Here is a 12,557-nt window from a genome sequence, read left to right as displayed (position 1 = left end):
TCACAGCCCTGCCCGGGCCAAGCTCGGCGCTCCCCGGGGCGGTCACAGCCCTGCCCGGGACCTGCACACGCTCGGCGCTGCCGGGGCGGTCACAGCCCTGCCCGGGCCCGGGACACGCTCGGCGCTCCCCGGGGCGGTCACAGCCCTGCCCAGGGCGGGCCGGGGCCGGGCCCTGCCCGAATCCTCCCCGGGGGAGGGCTCGGGGCTGCCCTTATAGCGGCCCGGCCGGGCCGTGCGGTGCGGGCCGTGCAGCCATGGGCGAGGCCGCGGCGGGCAGCGCGGTGCCGCCGCTGCCGGCGGCCGAGGCGGGCGGCGGGCAGGTGAACGCGCTGACCGTGCTGGCCCTGCTGGAGAAGCTGGTGTCCATGCTGGAGGCGGTGGAAGGGAACCAGCGGCAGATGGAGCAGAGGCAGCGGGGCCTGGAAAGGACGGTGCGGGGCATCCAGGAGGACGTGGTGAAGCTGTGCCGCAGCCACGGCGCCACGGGCGAGACGGTGGAGAAGCTGCTGGAGAAGTCGCGGAAGGTGTGCGCGAACACCCGCGCCGTGCGGGAGCGCCTGGACCGCCAGTGCGACCAGGTGCGGCGGCTGGAGCAGCACCACGCCCAGTTGCTCCGCCGAGACCGCTTCAAGGTGCTCATCTTCCAGGTGAGAGCCCTGCTCTGAGCCCGGCCCGGGAACAGCCCCCTGATGCTGCTGATGCTGCTGCCTGCTAACCCTGCGCGCACTCGGACACCGCAGCTGGCTTTGTGCTAACTCGGCAAATGCGGAAGCAAAAACCCCTTCACTTAGCAAACTTGGGGAAAGAGTAGTCTTCTGCTAACTCTTAAACTTGGGGAATGTGCCCTCTTTTAGCAAATTCAGGAGAAAGTCCCGCTTTTCCTCTTTGCGGACGTGCAGAAAGCACTTTTTCCTAACTCTTAGGAAATCTGGGAAAAGAGCTGACTCTCTTTACTCTTGCAAACTTGAGGAAAACACTTTTTTTTCTTTGTTTTCTTTTCCTTTCTTTGGCTAACTTTTAGCAAACTTTGGAAATAAAACAGAATATTCTCTTTAACTCTTGCAGTCTTGGAGATAAAATTGTCTTTTACTAACTCCTAGCAAACATGAGGAAAGAGACCTTGTTTTGCTAACTCTTAGCATGAGTGAGAAATCTGCCACCTTCTCTTCTCTGCAAATGAAGGGAAAGCCGTGTTTTACTAACTCCCAGCATATGTTTGGGGAAAGGTTTGTTTTATTGTGTGTTTTGGGGTTTAAGTAAACTGGAAGGGCCCTTACGTTTTTCCAAACTCTTGAGAGCCCATTTTGCAAACTTTTAGTAGAAATGCCCCTAAAAACTGCCACTGCCTCTGCCCTTGGAAGCAGGAGAGGGACAGGGCTGCATCTCCCTGTCTCCTCGTGCCCTGCTTCACTCTGCAGGACTGATCTGCCCCATCCAGGGATGAGCTAAAAATTCAGCTTAAAATCTCAGCTTCCTGGGAGTCCATCCAGTGATAGCAGCAGTTTGCATATTTTCCCCTTTTTAAGCAATGGTCTGGATAGAGCACGCCGTGAGTTTAACTAAACACAGGATAGGACTTTCACATATATAAAAAAATAAAGACAGCCCTCCACAAATCACTGAGGGAGGGCAGGAGAGCAAATAGTGGGCTGGGGTAGTCACAGCTTGGGCACCTCACCATTCTGAGCTTGTCAGCTGGGTGTTACCTCTGTCAGCCACTAACTCTGCTCCTTGGCTTGTTGGGGCTTTTTCCTAAACAATCCCAAAATAAGAGAGCGGTGCTTGGTTGTAAAAAGCTGGCAGGCCTGGTCAGTGCACAGGCAATTCCCCCAGAAAGGAAGCCCCCACCTCCCTGCTCATTGTTCTCCCAAATTACAGTCCAGGCTTGTCAGGCCAGAAGAGGAGGAGCTGCAGCATGTTTCCACCCCAGAAGGAATGTGGAAATTATTCCAGAGACTGGGTAAATTAAAAGACACATGTTCTCTGCAGTTCTGCAAGTAATTTAGGATCCATGGCCGTGCCATCTCCCAGGCCCTGTTAGCTAATGAGTGGCTAATGAGCTGGCAGGTTCAGACCTAGACATTTTCCTGTGGGGTGGGTACATCAGCAAGGCCTGGGGGAAGGTAATTTTTAACATTTCTCATACCTCTGAGCGTGACAATTAAGGCCTTGCTGTTGCAAGCAGCGTCTTCCTCCACAGAACGCAATATTTACTATTTTAGGATGACATAATGCAGAGAGGAAAGACAAACAGAGCTCTGTGTGTGCAGGACATTTGGGGTTAGCTTGGGTGGGGATCTTCCACTGGCAGCAATCTGCAGGCACTGGGTGAAAGCAGCAGTAAAAATCCCCAGGAAGGGTTTGAGGGTAAAGCAGCATCCTGCTGGCTCGTTTCCTGACACTAAATAGAGGTGTAAAGCTAAGGTCAGTTGAAACCTCTGAACCTTTCCTTAATAGTGCACAAACCTATGGCAAACAGCACAGGCCTGGGTCCCAGCACAGCAGATAAAGAAAATCCTCTGCCTGCCCCTGGGCTGGTGCCTTTGGACAGCAGGTCTGCTCTGCACAGCTTTTACAGGGATTTAGGTGACTCAGTTCCCATCTCTCCCCAGAAAATATGTCACCACAGTGCAGGATGATGAACTTAACCAGTCCCAAGCCAGTGCAGATCAGGAGCACAATACTCAAAAAAAGAAGCATTGCAGTTAAACTTGCTTAAAAAAAATAAAAAATCAGCTTCGAGCTGGGAATTGCTCCTGGCAGTGGAGCAATGACAGTGTGGACTGTCTCTCCTTTCAGGCTGCAGGAGGGACAGTCTGGTAGTCAGCAGGGCCACTCCTTGCTAGGATAACTGCACAGGGGATAAACAGCAGGCTGGCTGGGTTTCTGTCCTGCCTTGCACTGGAATCCATGGAAAAACAATTGCAGGAAGGAGAAGTCACATAATGAAGCCATATTGACGCCAGGTCTCTGTGAAAACAAAGGGGAATCTGGATGTATGGGACTCCTCTTCAGCTGGGGGATCCTTCTTTTCCACTGGAAAAAAACAATGCCAAACTTCACAGAGCCTGTTCCTCATTAGAAGCAGCTTCCCCAGCTCAGGCAGACAGCTCAATATGAAAATAAAAATTCACATTAGTGATTCAGTTCTGCATTCACATATACCCTAAACTCCCTGATACTTGGTGGGAGCACTGAGCATAGCCAAAACACACGACTGAGCTCCAGCTCTGCATTTTATGAAGTTGTGCTCCCACGTGCCAGCATCAGCTTTCCCTCTGCATATGCACTGAGAATGAACTGTGTTTGGAAAAGTTCACCTATTTACATATTTTCCATTAAAATGCTCTTAGTTTTCTCTCCCTAGAACATCTGCATATATTCCTTTAATTGGTGGCATATTTTAAGGGAGCTCCATTCCAAGAATTTGAGGATGCAAAAGTTATTATAAATGACACAGCAATTCAGCAAAACACTGAAGTGACTGTTTTAAAAATCCTTGTTAAGCTTTGGCATTGTTCCCCTCTGTTTTGTTCTCGCCACATGACCAGCTTTTTGGTTCTGGTTTGATGGGGGTTTTGTTTGCTTTTTAGCTGCAAAAGCAGAATGGAAGATTAAAAAAAAAGGCTCATGCTTAATTTTTCAATTAAATGTCATGATTACTGGTTAAATGTCATGGAAATAGGACAGATGAAATAAGTCAAAACTGCAGCTTGGAGTCAAGCACACTAATGTTCAAGTCCTTTTCAGTCCTTTACCTTTGCTGTTGGTAAATCCTTCATCCTAAAATGAAGCAAGAGAAGGGCACCAAAAATTAGCCATTTTATTGTACCTTCCTGTTCAGATCACTGCAATAATCTTTTGCAAAAGCAACTACAAGCTCCCAAATGAACAAGTGAGGGAACCACAAGAACTACAAGCTGATAATGCTGCATTCCCTGCTGGAACCTTGCAGGGAGAATACTCTGATGTTGATTAATGACAGAAATACCTCCCACAGCTGTTTGGGCTTGGCCCAGCTGTGCTGTGGGAGGTCAGAGGATGGTGCAGCCACCACCTCAGCCTGCCCAGGATGTGCAAATGGGCTGGTGGCACTTTGCTCCCTTCCTCCCTCCCCACTGTGACACCCAGGCCTGCAGAGCTGCATTGTCCAGAGGAAAATAGCCAGAGCTGGTTTCAGGAGGATTTGTCATGTTTTCACCTCTTTGGTGCAGCAAAACAAGTTTTAGGCTACTGATCATTCGAGCATGTAACAGCAACATACAGAGGAGCAGGGCTGGGAAAATGCCTTCTCTCCTCCTTGAAGGTCATGGCCTCATACAGCAAATATAACAAAAGAAATCAAACCAAAGCAGATTGATTTCCCTCGTGCAGCATCAGAGAATCAGTACTTGCTGTGTAAATTAGCCACCTGTTGGCTCAGGCCACCCAGTTTTGTAGTAGACTCTTACGGATCTTACTCCTTTTTGTAAAAGATAGGGATGCAATTCTGACCTGCAGGAAGTTCCCATAGACGGCTGATAAAAGCCACAAGGAAGGCACTGATTTTAACCATTTTAACCAGCAAGTATTACTAGTGTTAGCAAGAGTTGTTTTATGCAGAAGACTTCCACTGTTCTATTCATCTGCTACATGGAAAAATAAAATTCAGAGGAGCTAGCTACCTACAGTCAAGCCCATCTGAGGAAAAAATGCAAGGGCTGTTTTTGAACTCAGATGTAAATACAAAGATGTATTGCTTTCTTAGAATTTTAGATTAGATCAAGAAGAAAAGATCAAAGTTCTACTTCTTTTGGCATGGAAAATAGTTATGCAGTTTGTAACAGCTGGCATTTTTCAGTGTATTGTTCTAGTCTTCCTAAATGAAATAGCAGCCTGCTTAAAAATGTATCAAAAACAAAATACAGCTGTCACATAAACTTGTAAGCCCAAAAAGTTATCAATAGCCCACTTACAAGGTGTTATCAGTAACCATGTTTGAAACAAAAATGTCTGTTCTACCACAGAACATTCCTGCTATAGCACCCTCATGTTTTCAAAGGATTTTATTTCATTTATTTTCATTTGCATTTTCATAGTTCCTGCAATCCTGAGGTCTTTGGGAAGCATGGCGTAGGAAGTGTGTCATTCCCATTTTATAAGCACACAAATAGATGCCCAGAAGCTGATGTTTTCCAGAGCCATGCAGGAAGCTTAGACAGAGGGCTGATCACTTGAATTCCAGTACTGCCTGATAGCCAGGGACCACCTAGGATCTGCTTTTAATGCAGTCATTACCTCATTATTATGCAGTAAGTTTTTGTTTGGGGTTTTTTTCCCTTTATAAATATGGGTAGTTTGACAGTCTTTCTTCTACTCAGTCAGAAAATTGATAAAAATTGTAATCAAACCTGTATCCATATTATTCTAGAGACTTCAGTTCAACATGAATACTGTAGACAGAGCCAAATTGACCTTGAGAAGGACCTTTCAGACCCATCTCTGGCTTCAACTGTGCTGTGATTAAACTCATATGACACCACTTTCCCAGATAAAACACTTAAAAAGTAACAACCCACCTCTCATTAAAATCAGAGCTTCTATACCACTCAGGCACTTACACCTGAATGTTCAGATGTCTAAAACTGCGTGTGATTACCTAGGTTTGGAAAGAATGCACTAGACATGAAAATTATGTTTTATCCTGAGTTCTCGTGCTCTGGGGAATAATTCAACACTGCACCCACTCATGTAATCCACATTTCATTAACTGCAGTGGAGAGAAAATATAAATATTTGTGCAGCAGTTAACAGCTGGTTTCACTTAAAGCTGGTGCAGGTTTGTTTTGTTATCTTGGTCAGTGTTGTTGACAGTTGCAGCAACAGAATAGGTGTGGGGAGAAGAGTGTGGGCTTCATTAGAAGTTCCTCTGCAGGCAGAGGGCCTGTCCAGCTGTGTGCCAGGGGATCTGACTGAGGCCACTGGCCCAGAGAGCTGTGCAGAACCCACAGGAACAAAGCACATACAAACTGTCAAACCAGCTCCATTTCTTTTGTACTTCTCATTTCTATATCCACATGGGATATTAACCAGCACACTCAAAATCACTCTGTGTGTATATATATAAAAATGTGGTATAAAATTATTCTGCCTATTGCATAGTCTTGGGTTCCAGAAGGGCTACCAAAGTAGTCCTAGTTTTTAATAGGATCACAGAATAACAGAAACAATTAGGTTGGAAATGAGATTATTGAGTCCAACCTGTGACCCAAGACCACCTTGTCAAGCAGACCACGATACCAAATGTCACGTTCAGTCTTTTCTTAAACACCTCCAGAGACAGCTCCACCACCTTCCTGGGCAGCACATTCCAGTGTCTAATCACTCTCTCTGTAAAGAAATTCTTCCTAATGTCCAACATATCCTCTGTGACACACAGCTAAGTGTCCTCTTGTCCTGTCACTGGTTGCCTGGGAGAAGAGCCTGACCCTCACCTGGCCACAACCTCCTTTCAGGGAGTTGTAGAGAGCAATAAGTTCACCCCTGAGCCTCCTCATCCCCAGAATAAACAACAGCCATGTACAACAGCCTTGACAGCAAATTTAACCCAAGACACTATTCTCTGCAGTGATCACAGCTGTATGCTCAGTCCTGAAATAATGAGCATGAACTTGGAAAAGTGTGTGTGGCCTTTTTCCCCCTTAACTGTACACTCAGGCCCACTGGGGACAGATCTGAGACTATTACAACCATTTCACTCAGCACTTACTGCTTTTTGTACCTAAAGATAAATGTGGAGGGAGGAGGGAAAAGAAAATCCTCGCAATGCATGTGAGGAAGTGAAATTGCATGCACTCTGTCTGATAGCGATAAAGCAGGTAATGAGTAGGGACTATGCAGATCCAAGGCTCCAAGTGCTGAGAGGGGAAGGGAGTTTGCAAAGAGCCTCATTTTCTTTGCATGGGTAGATGCCTGCAGAACCTGCAGAGAACAGAGTGCTCATTGTGCTGCCTCTGAGCTGCTCGGGGTTGCAGAGCTGGTGCACTTGGTGGGCACAGACATCCCTCGTTATGACCTGCAGCTCCTGCCCTTGCTCGGCCTCTTTTGGTTTTAGATTCTTTCTTTCTGTGTCCTTTCTTGGTTTTGTTTCTAAAAAGCAATACTTTCCCTGTTGGCTAGAAGCTCCTATTTTCTATGTGGTATAGTGTCTTTTTATTTTTGTGTACCATAAATTTGTATCCTTACATTTCAAAGAGTTGTCCTGTCCACATTTTAATGTTTACCAACAAAATTTACTAGTTTAGGTTTTTTGGTTCTTTTTCTGTGAATAGCTGTAAAACAGGATATACTCCAAACACCATAAACTTCATGGTTTCTCAATATCAACAATCCATTTCTAACAGCAACATATATTTTCCAGGAATATGGCAAAAGTGCTAACTGCATTTGCCATTTGAGATACTTCCCAGATGCACTGAACCCAACACCTCTATGCAGGGATATTCTGAGTCTGTGGGTCGAGAAACTGAGAGCTCTGTGGGGTTATGTGATTTTTGGAGGTCTTCAGTACAACCTCCCTCCACACCATACCCTTGCTTCTCCCCAGGGACAGCTGTTCAACTTGACAGCTAAACTCTCACTGAAGAGTATCTAATATAAGTTAAAAGAACAGGGTTTCCATTCTGCATAAATCCCAAGTCACTTTCAAAGAGTAGCCTTACAGCTGACAGCTCATAAGTCTTAAACTTTACCAGCTAATGGTTCAATGGGCTTTGAGTGGTTTGTTACTGGTTAAATGTATTGAAAAAACCAATAAACGCTCAGCATTCATCTCATTATGGGGAGGGGGAAAATAATTGCTCAGGGTTGTGCTTTGTTTGTTAAATTTGTATCCCGTGAACTATGAAACTCAAATATTGTCAATTCTTTCAGGAGGAAAATGAGATCCCTGCCAGTGTTTTTGCAAAAGAGCCCATTCCCAGCATTACAGAAGGAAAAGAGGAGCCCATGGATGAGAACAAAACACTGGAAGAAACCTTGCACACAGTGGAGTTGGGTTCAGATGATGAAATGTTTCCTGAAGGAGATGACTTGGATGACAGCGCAGAGGAGAAAACAGAAGAATCAAGAGCTGAGAAACTTAAAAGATCTAGCCTCAAGAAGGTGGACAGCCTGAAGAAAGCGTTTTCCCGCCAAAACATTGAGAAGAAGATGAACAAGATCAGCACAAAGATCGTGTCGCCCGAACGGAGAGAGAAGATCAAGAAGTCACTCACTGTGCATCACCAGAAATCCTCCTCTGGCAAGGGCCCGGGTTTCAAAGTGGGATTCGGCACGAAGAAAGGCCGTGAGGGGGAGAGCCCCGCGGAAGCCGAGGACAGGCCCTCGGAGACGGTGAGCACTGAGCAGGCCGAGAACGAGGACGAGGTGTCCTTCGCCAGCATGCACTCGGACATGACCCCCAGCACCTCCCTGGCCGAGCAGGGCAAGGCAGCCGGCGACGCCCCGGAGAAGGAGGCCGCAGGGGAAGGGAAGGCCTCGATGAACAACAACATTGAGCTGTCCATCGTGGAAGACGACGAAGAGTACCGCGTGCCTCTGGAAGCTTCTAGCCAGAAACTGTTGGATGAGAGAAACCCATTTAGCGGGGAGATGGAGCAGTCTGATGAAGAAACGACCCAAGCAGCCGTCCTGCAGGTGGACCAAACAGCATAGGCAGCCCAAGCCCCGCTTCTCCTGCCAGACACACACAGTTTTCCTGAGGGAAGGAACTGGTTTCACCTGCACAGGCAGGAGGAGCGACTCTTCCATCCTTTCCTCTGCAGCGATACTTTATTGCATGCAGAGTGGGCAAGGTCAAGGACTAAAGTTGCAACGTGCTCTGTTTTAGGCAGAGTCACTGGTGTTCATGAATTTAGAGATGCTGCCAGCTGGTGTCAGGGACTAGCAGGAGGAGAGGATGTCTGGCAGAAGCAAGCTGATCAGCTGGCGTTCTTAGAGTTAGGTCAGAGGAATGTGTGGAGAGTAGTCAAGACCCAAGCATTTCTCTTCTCTTCCCCCCAGTATTTCCCAGCACTGTGAGTAGTTTTGTATGTCAATGTAGGAATACCAATGGCAATGTTTGATTTCAATTGCCTTGCCATGCTCTGTGAACATTAACAGCCTCAGTAATTGTGCACACACGTGCAGTTTGTTTGGGGCTTTAATCCACAGCATCATAGGACTAAAAGAACAGAGTACTTGTAGGGCAAAGCTGAAAACCCAGTTCCATCCATTTCAGTGGGGGAAAGATTTTTGCGAGTAGTCACTTGCTACTCATTTAGAAAAAAATCACTGTGTTTAGGTGGGGGGGGCAAAAAAAAAAAAAGTATTTTTCAATCTAACAGAGTTATGGAAATACATTAGTGACAAGCATGAATGTGTGATCAGTTACTATACCTTTAAGGGGTCAGAAATTGAAAAGAAAAAAGTGTTTCATAGGAACATGAAGGTATCCTGAAGAAAATATGAAATGCTATGAAATGTACAAAAAGCAAAAAATAACCCCCCACAGTATTCAATCTATACTCCCAGCTTAAAGTATATATACTCAGATAACACTAATTAATTCATAGTCTTTATAGCAATATACTATCAAATTTTGCACCTGCACAACTTTGTATCTCAGAGTATTTTGAAAATAGCATAATTTATCTTTTTACAGATTATTTCATATATAGAACTATATCTACACAGGAAAGTTAGATAATTACAGGGATGTAAGGACAATTTCTTCAAAAAGGTGAAATACTCTTTCAGGCATGTCCAAAGGGAACAATGTGTTATGGATTGAACTTCATGGCAGGGATGAGTTTACCTAAGTATGAGCCTGCAAAGCCACAGGATTTGCTTCTCTGCTGGTAACTTTGATCAAAGTCACCCACCTGGTCTCAAAATTACTAGTCTGTAATTTTTCAAAATTAATTGAAAGGTAGTTTGTTCACTATGAATGTTCATTCCTGTCACTTAAAGGTAAGGGGCAAGGGAGGAAAGGGAAGCACAATACCCACAACAGTCCCCTTACATCCTTGGTTGTTTATGCAGTGGGTTATTTTTATTTTTTTATATACATAAAAATTCTACTCATACTTAACATTGCACTAAAAGGTTGCTTCCTTTTGTGTTTAGAATCACACATTACAGGGGAAATACAAGCTACAGCAGAAGTACCATTATGAAATAATTAACAGGTGTTACTCCACAGGGATAATATCTGTAACCAGTAAATCACACTGGAAGTTAGTCAGAGCTTAGTGTAGGCAAGTACTGTTAAGAGTTAAGCTCTTAAGTGCATGGTATTATATAGAAGATACTGTTTCTAAGAAAAATCATGGCATAATTTGTGCAGCTATATTTTTATTTTGTATTAACTACTGTGGATTTCAATAATTTTTACTTGTAACTAACTATGAATATGACAAATAAAAGCATAATATAAAACACAGCCATGTCAGTCTTTGGGAGAAAGCAGGCTCTGAGAAGCTGGCAAAGATGAAATTTAAAGGTCAAGTATTTATTACTTCAGTTCATGTCCCTGTTGTATCTATACCATTTTCTTTCTCATCCTGTGCTGTTATTTAGCAATGCAAACACCAGTGCTTTGCTTTCCAGACACTTCTAGCCCATCTAAAAATACTCAGGCACTTTCCAAAATCTCCTGGCTCAATCTGCATCTTTTTATTGGACTGCAGCATACTCCTAATACCCTAAATAGTCCTAAAAGCATATTTATATTGAAGACTATGTTCTGTTTATGCACACAGATAAACTCTTGTCTTCTGGAGTGCCACATAGTCTTTAGCAGGCTTAATTTTACTGACAGACCAAAGAAAGCACGTTTAACCTTTATGCAGCAGCTGTCAACCTCCCACAGCCACGACGTGCTAACCAGGAGCCCCAACATCATGTTTACATTGTGCTTTCAGATATGCTGGTTTGTTTGTCCTGCTAAGCTTTAATTCAAACAATACCCCTGGCCATGCTTTATCCAGTTTCAGAGATGCTGAAATGAATCCCATGCACAGTGTTCTAAGAGCATTACAATGCTATCCAGCAAAACCATTGGAAATGCAGATCCTGAGCATCTGGGGGAATTAACTCAAATACCCACTTCAGAATACAGCACACACACACAGCCAGCAGTTGCAGGACTGGAATTAAATGTTTTCTCCGTCACAATTGCACATGTACAAGGACAGGTGGGTCTGTAATCCTAACCAACAAAAGAAAGCATGCTTTGCAAGAGAGAAAAATAGTCTCTCAGCTCATGAATGTCTGCTTTTGTGCTGTCTTATAAACCAGAGGAGGAAGCAAGCTCAGGCTCTCAAGATGTCCCCAAGCTGTTTTTTCCCCTTGCCTTCCACTCTCAAGGCCTGACTGAAACATCAGCCTGCAGAAGTTAGTGTTTGAGGGAGGGATTGTAGAGGACTGCAGACTGGGACCAGCAACACTGCATTCTTTCAAGTATCTCAGGCATGTGCCTGGATCTCGTCAGGCTGGCGGATGTCAGGCATATGCACGAGTATCTGTGATGGTGCTGACAGGTTTGTCTACATAATTACTTTTTTTAAAAACTGCTTGTTTACACTTCCTAACTCAGTAACAGTGAGCTCCACTTGTACCAGAATTCCTTGGAGGACCTGACCTGTGAGCTGCTGCACAGATTCAGAGTCTGACCCCCACCGGAATCGGCGGCAGCTCTGCACAAAGGAAAAGGGTGTGATAAAGCCCTTATGGTATAAATATTTAAACTAGCAGCACTCAGCAGCTGCTGATACTTCCATTTTCAATGACACAAAACCAGCTGACATTTCTGTCCCCTTTTAGGGGAAAGAGCAAAGAGCATCCCATGTTAACCCCCACGTGCTAACCCATGAGCCAGCTCCTCTGTGAAATGGCACAGATAGGGGTTTTCTGGACCATTTCACTGGCAAATAAGGGAGTGCAGTGAAAGCCATCACACAGGCCTGAGTGAAGCATGTTCTCTTTAACAGAAGAAAGGGGAGAAGAAAAGGATCAAAAGGTAAAATACACCTGGGCAGCCCTTAACACTGATGCAGTGCAAACCCTTTGTTGTTGCAGGCTGTAATGCCAAACAGCTGCACAAGCGATGACTGATAGTCACACACTTAAAAAAGAGGTAAGCTCAGAAGAATTAGTGAAGTAGTGGCAATTTGTTCGAGGTCAGACTCTTCACAAGGGGCCAGTCCAACCCTGAAGGTTAGTGAAAAGCCTTCAGCTGGCTCAAAAGATGCTTTGAGCCACACAATGGTTTTGGGCCGCACATACAGCTCCTGGGATCATCAGTAAGCTGTGTACACAGATGCAGGACATGAGATCCCTGTATCTCCCCAGTCCAATCTGCTTAGCTCATCAACCCAACAAAAAGCTTTCCTGCCATCAGCACACGACAGAAAGGAAGGCTCTGCCCTGCTTTGCAGGGTGCACTGTGAGCAAAATTTAAAGCAAAGTTCTGACTGCAAGATCTGTGCTGTCGAGAGCTGCCTGTGACAGAGAGAGCACAGCTACAACTCTTGCAA

General features: G+C 45.2%; 1 protein-coding gene across 1 annotated transcript; it reads left to right on the top strand.

Moving 5' to 3' along the window:
• The first annotated feature begins 248 nt into the window (after window positions 1-248).
• On the top strand, window positions 249-10,462 carry CAVIN2 (caveolae associated protein 2). Its single transcript, XM_058809424.1, has 2 exons — window positions 249-647; window positions 7,912-10,462. The coding sequence occupies exons 1-2, from the start codon at window positions 255-257 to the stop codon at window positions 8,692-8,694; spliced, it is 1,176 nt and encodes a 391-aa protein (XP_058665407.1). The 5' UTR covers window positions 249-254; the 3' UTR covers window positions 8,695-10,462.
• Window positions 10,463-12,557: the final 2,095 nt, after the last annotated feature.

The sequence above is a fragment of the Ammospiza caudacuta genome, chromosome 8, assembly GCF_027887145.1.
Source record: "Ammospiza caudacuta isolate bAmmCau1 chromosome 8, bAmmCau1.pri, whole genome shotgun sequence".
NCBI classification, from domain to species: domain Eukaryota; kingdom Metazoa; phylum Chordata; class Aves; order Passeriformes; family Passerellidae; genus Ammospiza; species Ammospiza caudacuta.
This window is presented reverse-complemented; position numbering and strand designations above follow the sequence as displayed.

Excerpts from the sequence above, each read along its gene's own strand:
- CAVIN2 (XM_058809424.1), top strand. The coding sequence starts at position 255 with ATGGGCGAGGCCGCGGCGGGCAGCGCGGTGCCGCCGCTGCCGGCGGCC. Across the intron at positions 648-7,911 it reads TCAAGGTGCTCATCTTCCAG|GAGGAAAATGAGATCCCTGC; the intron begins GTGAGAGCCCTG and ends CAATTCTTTCAG.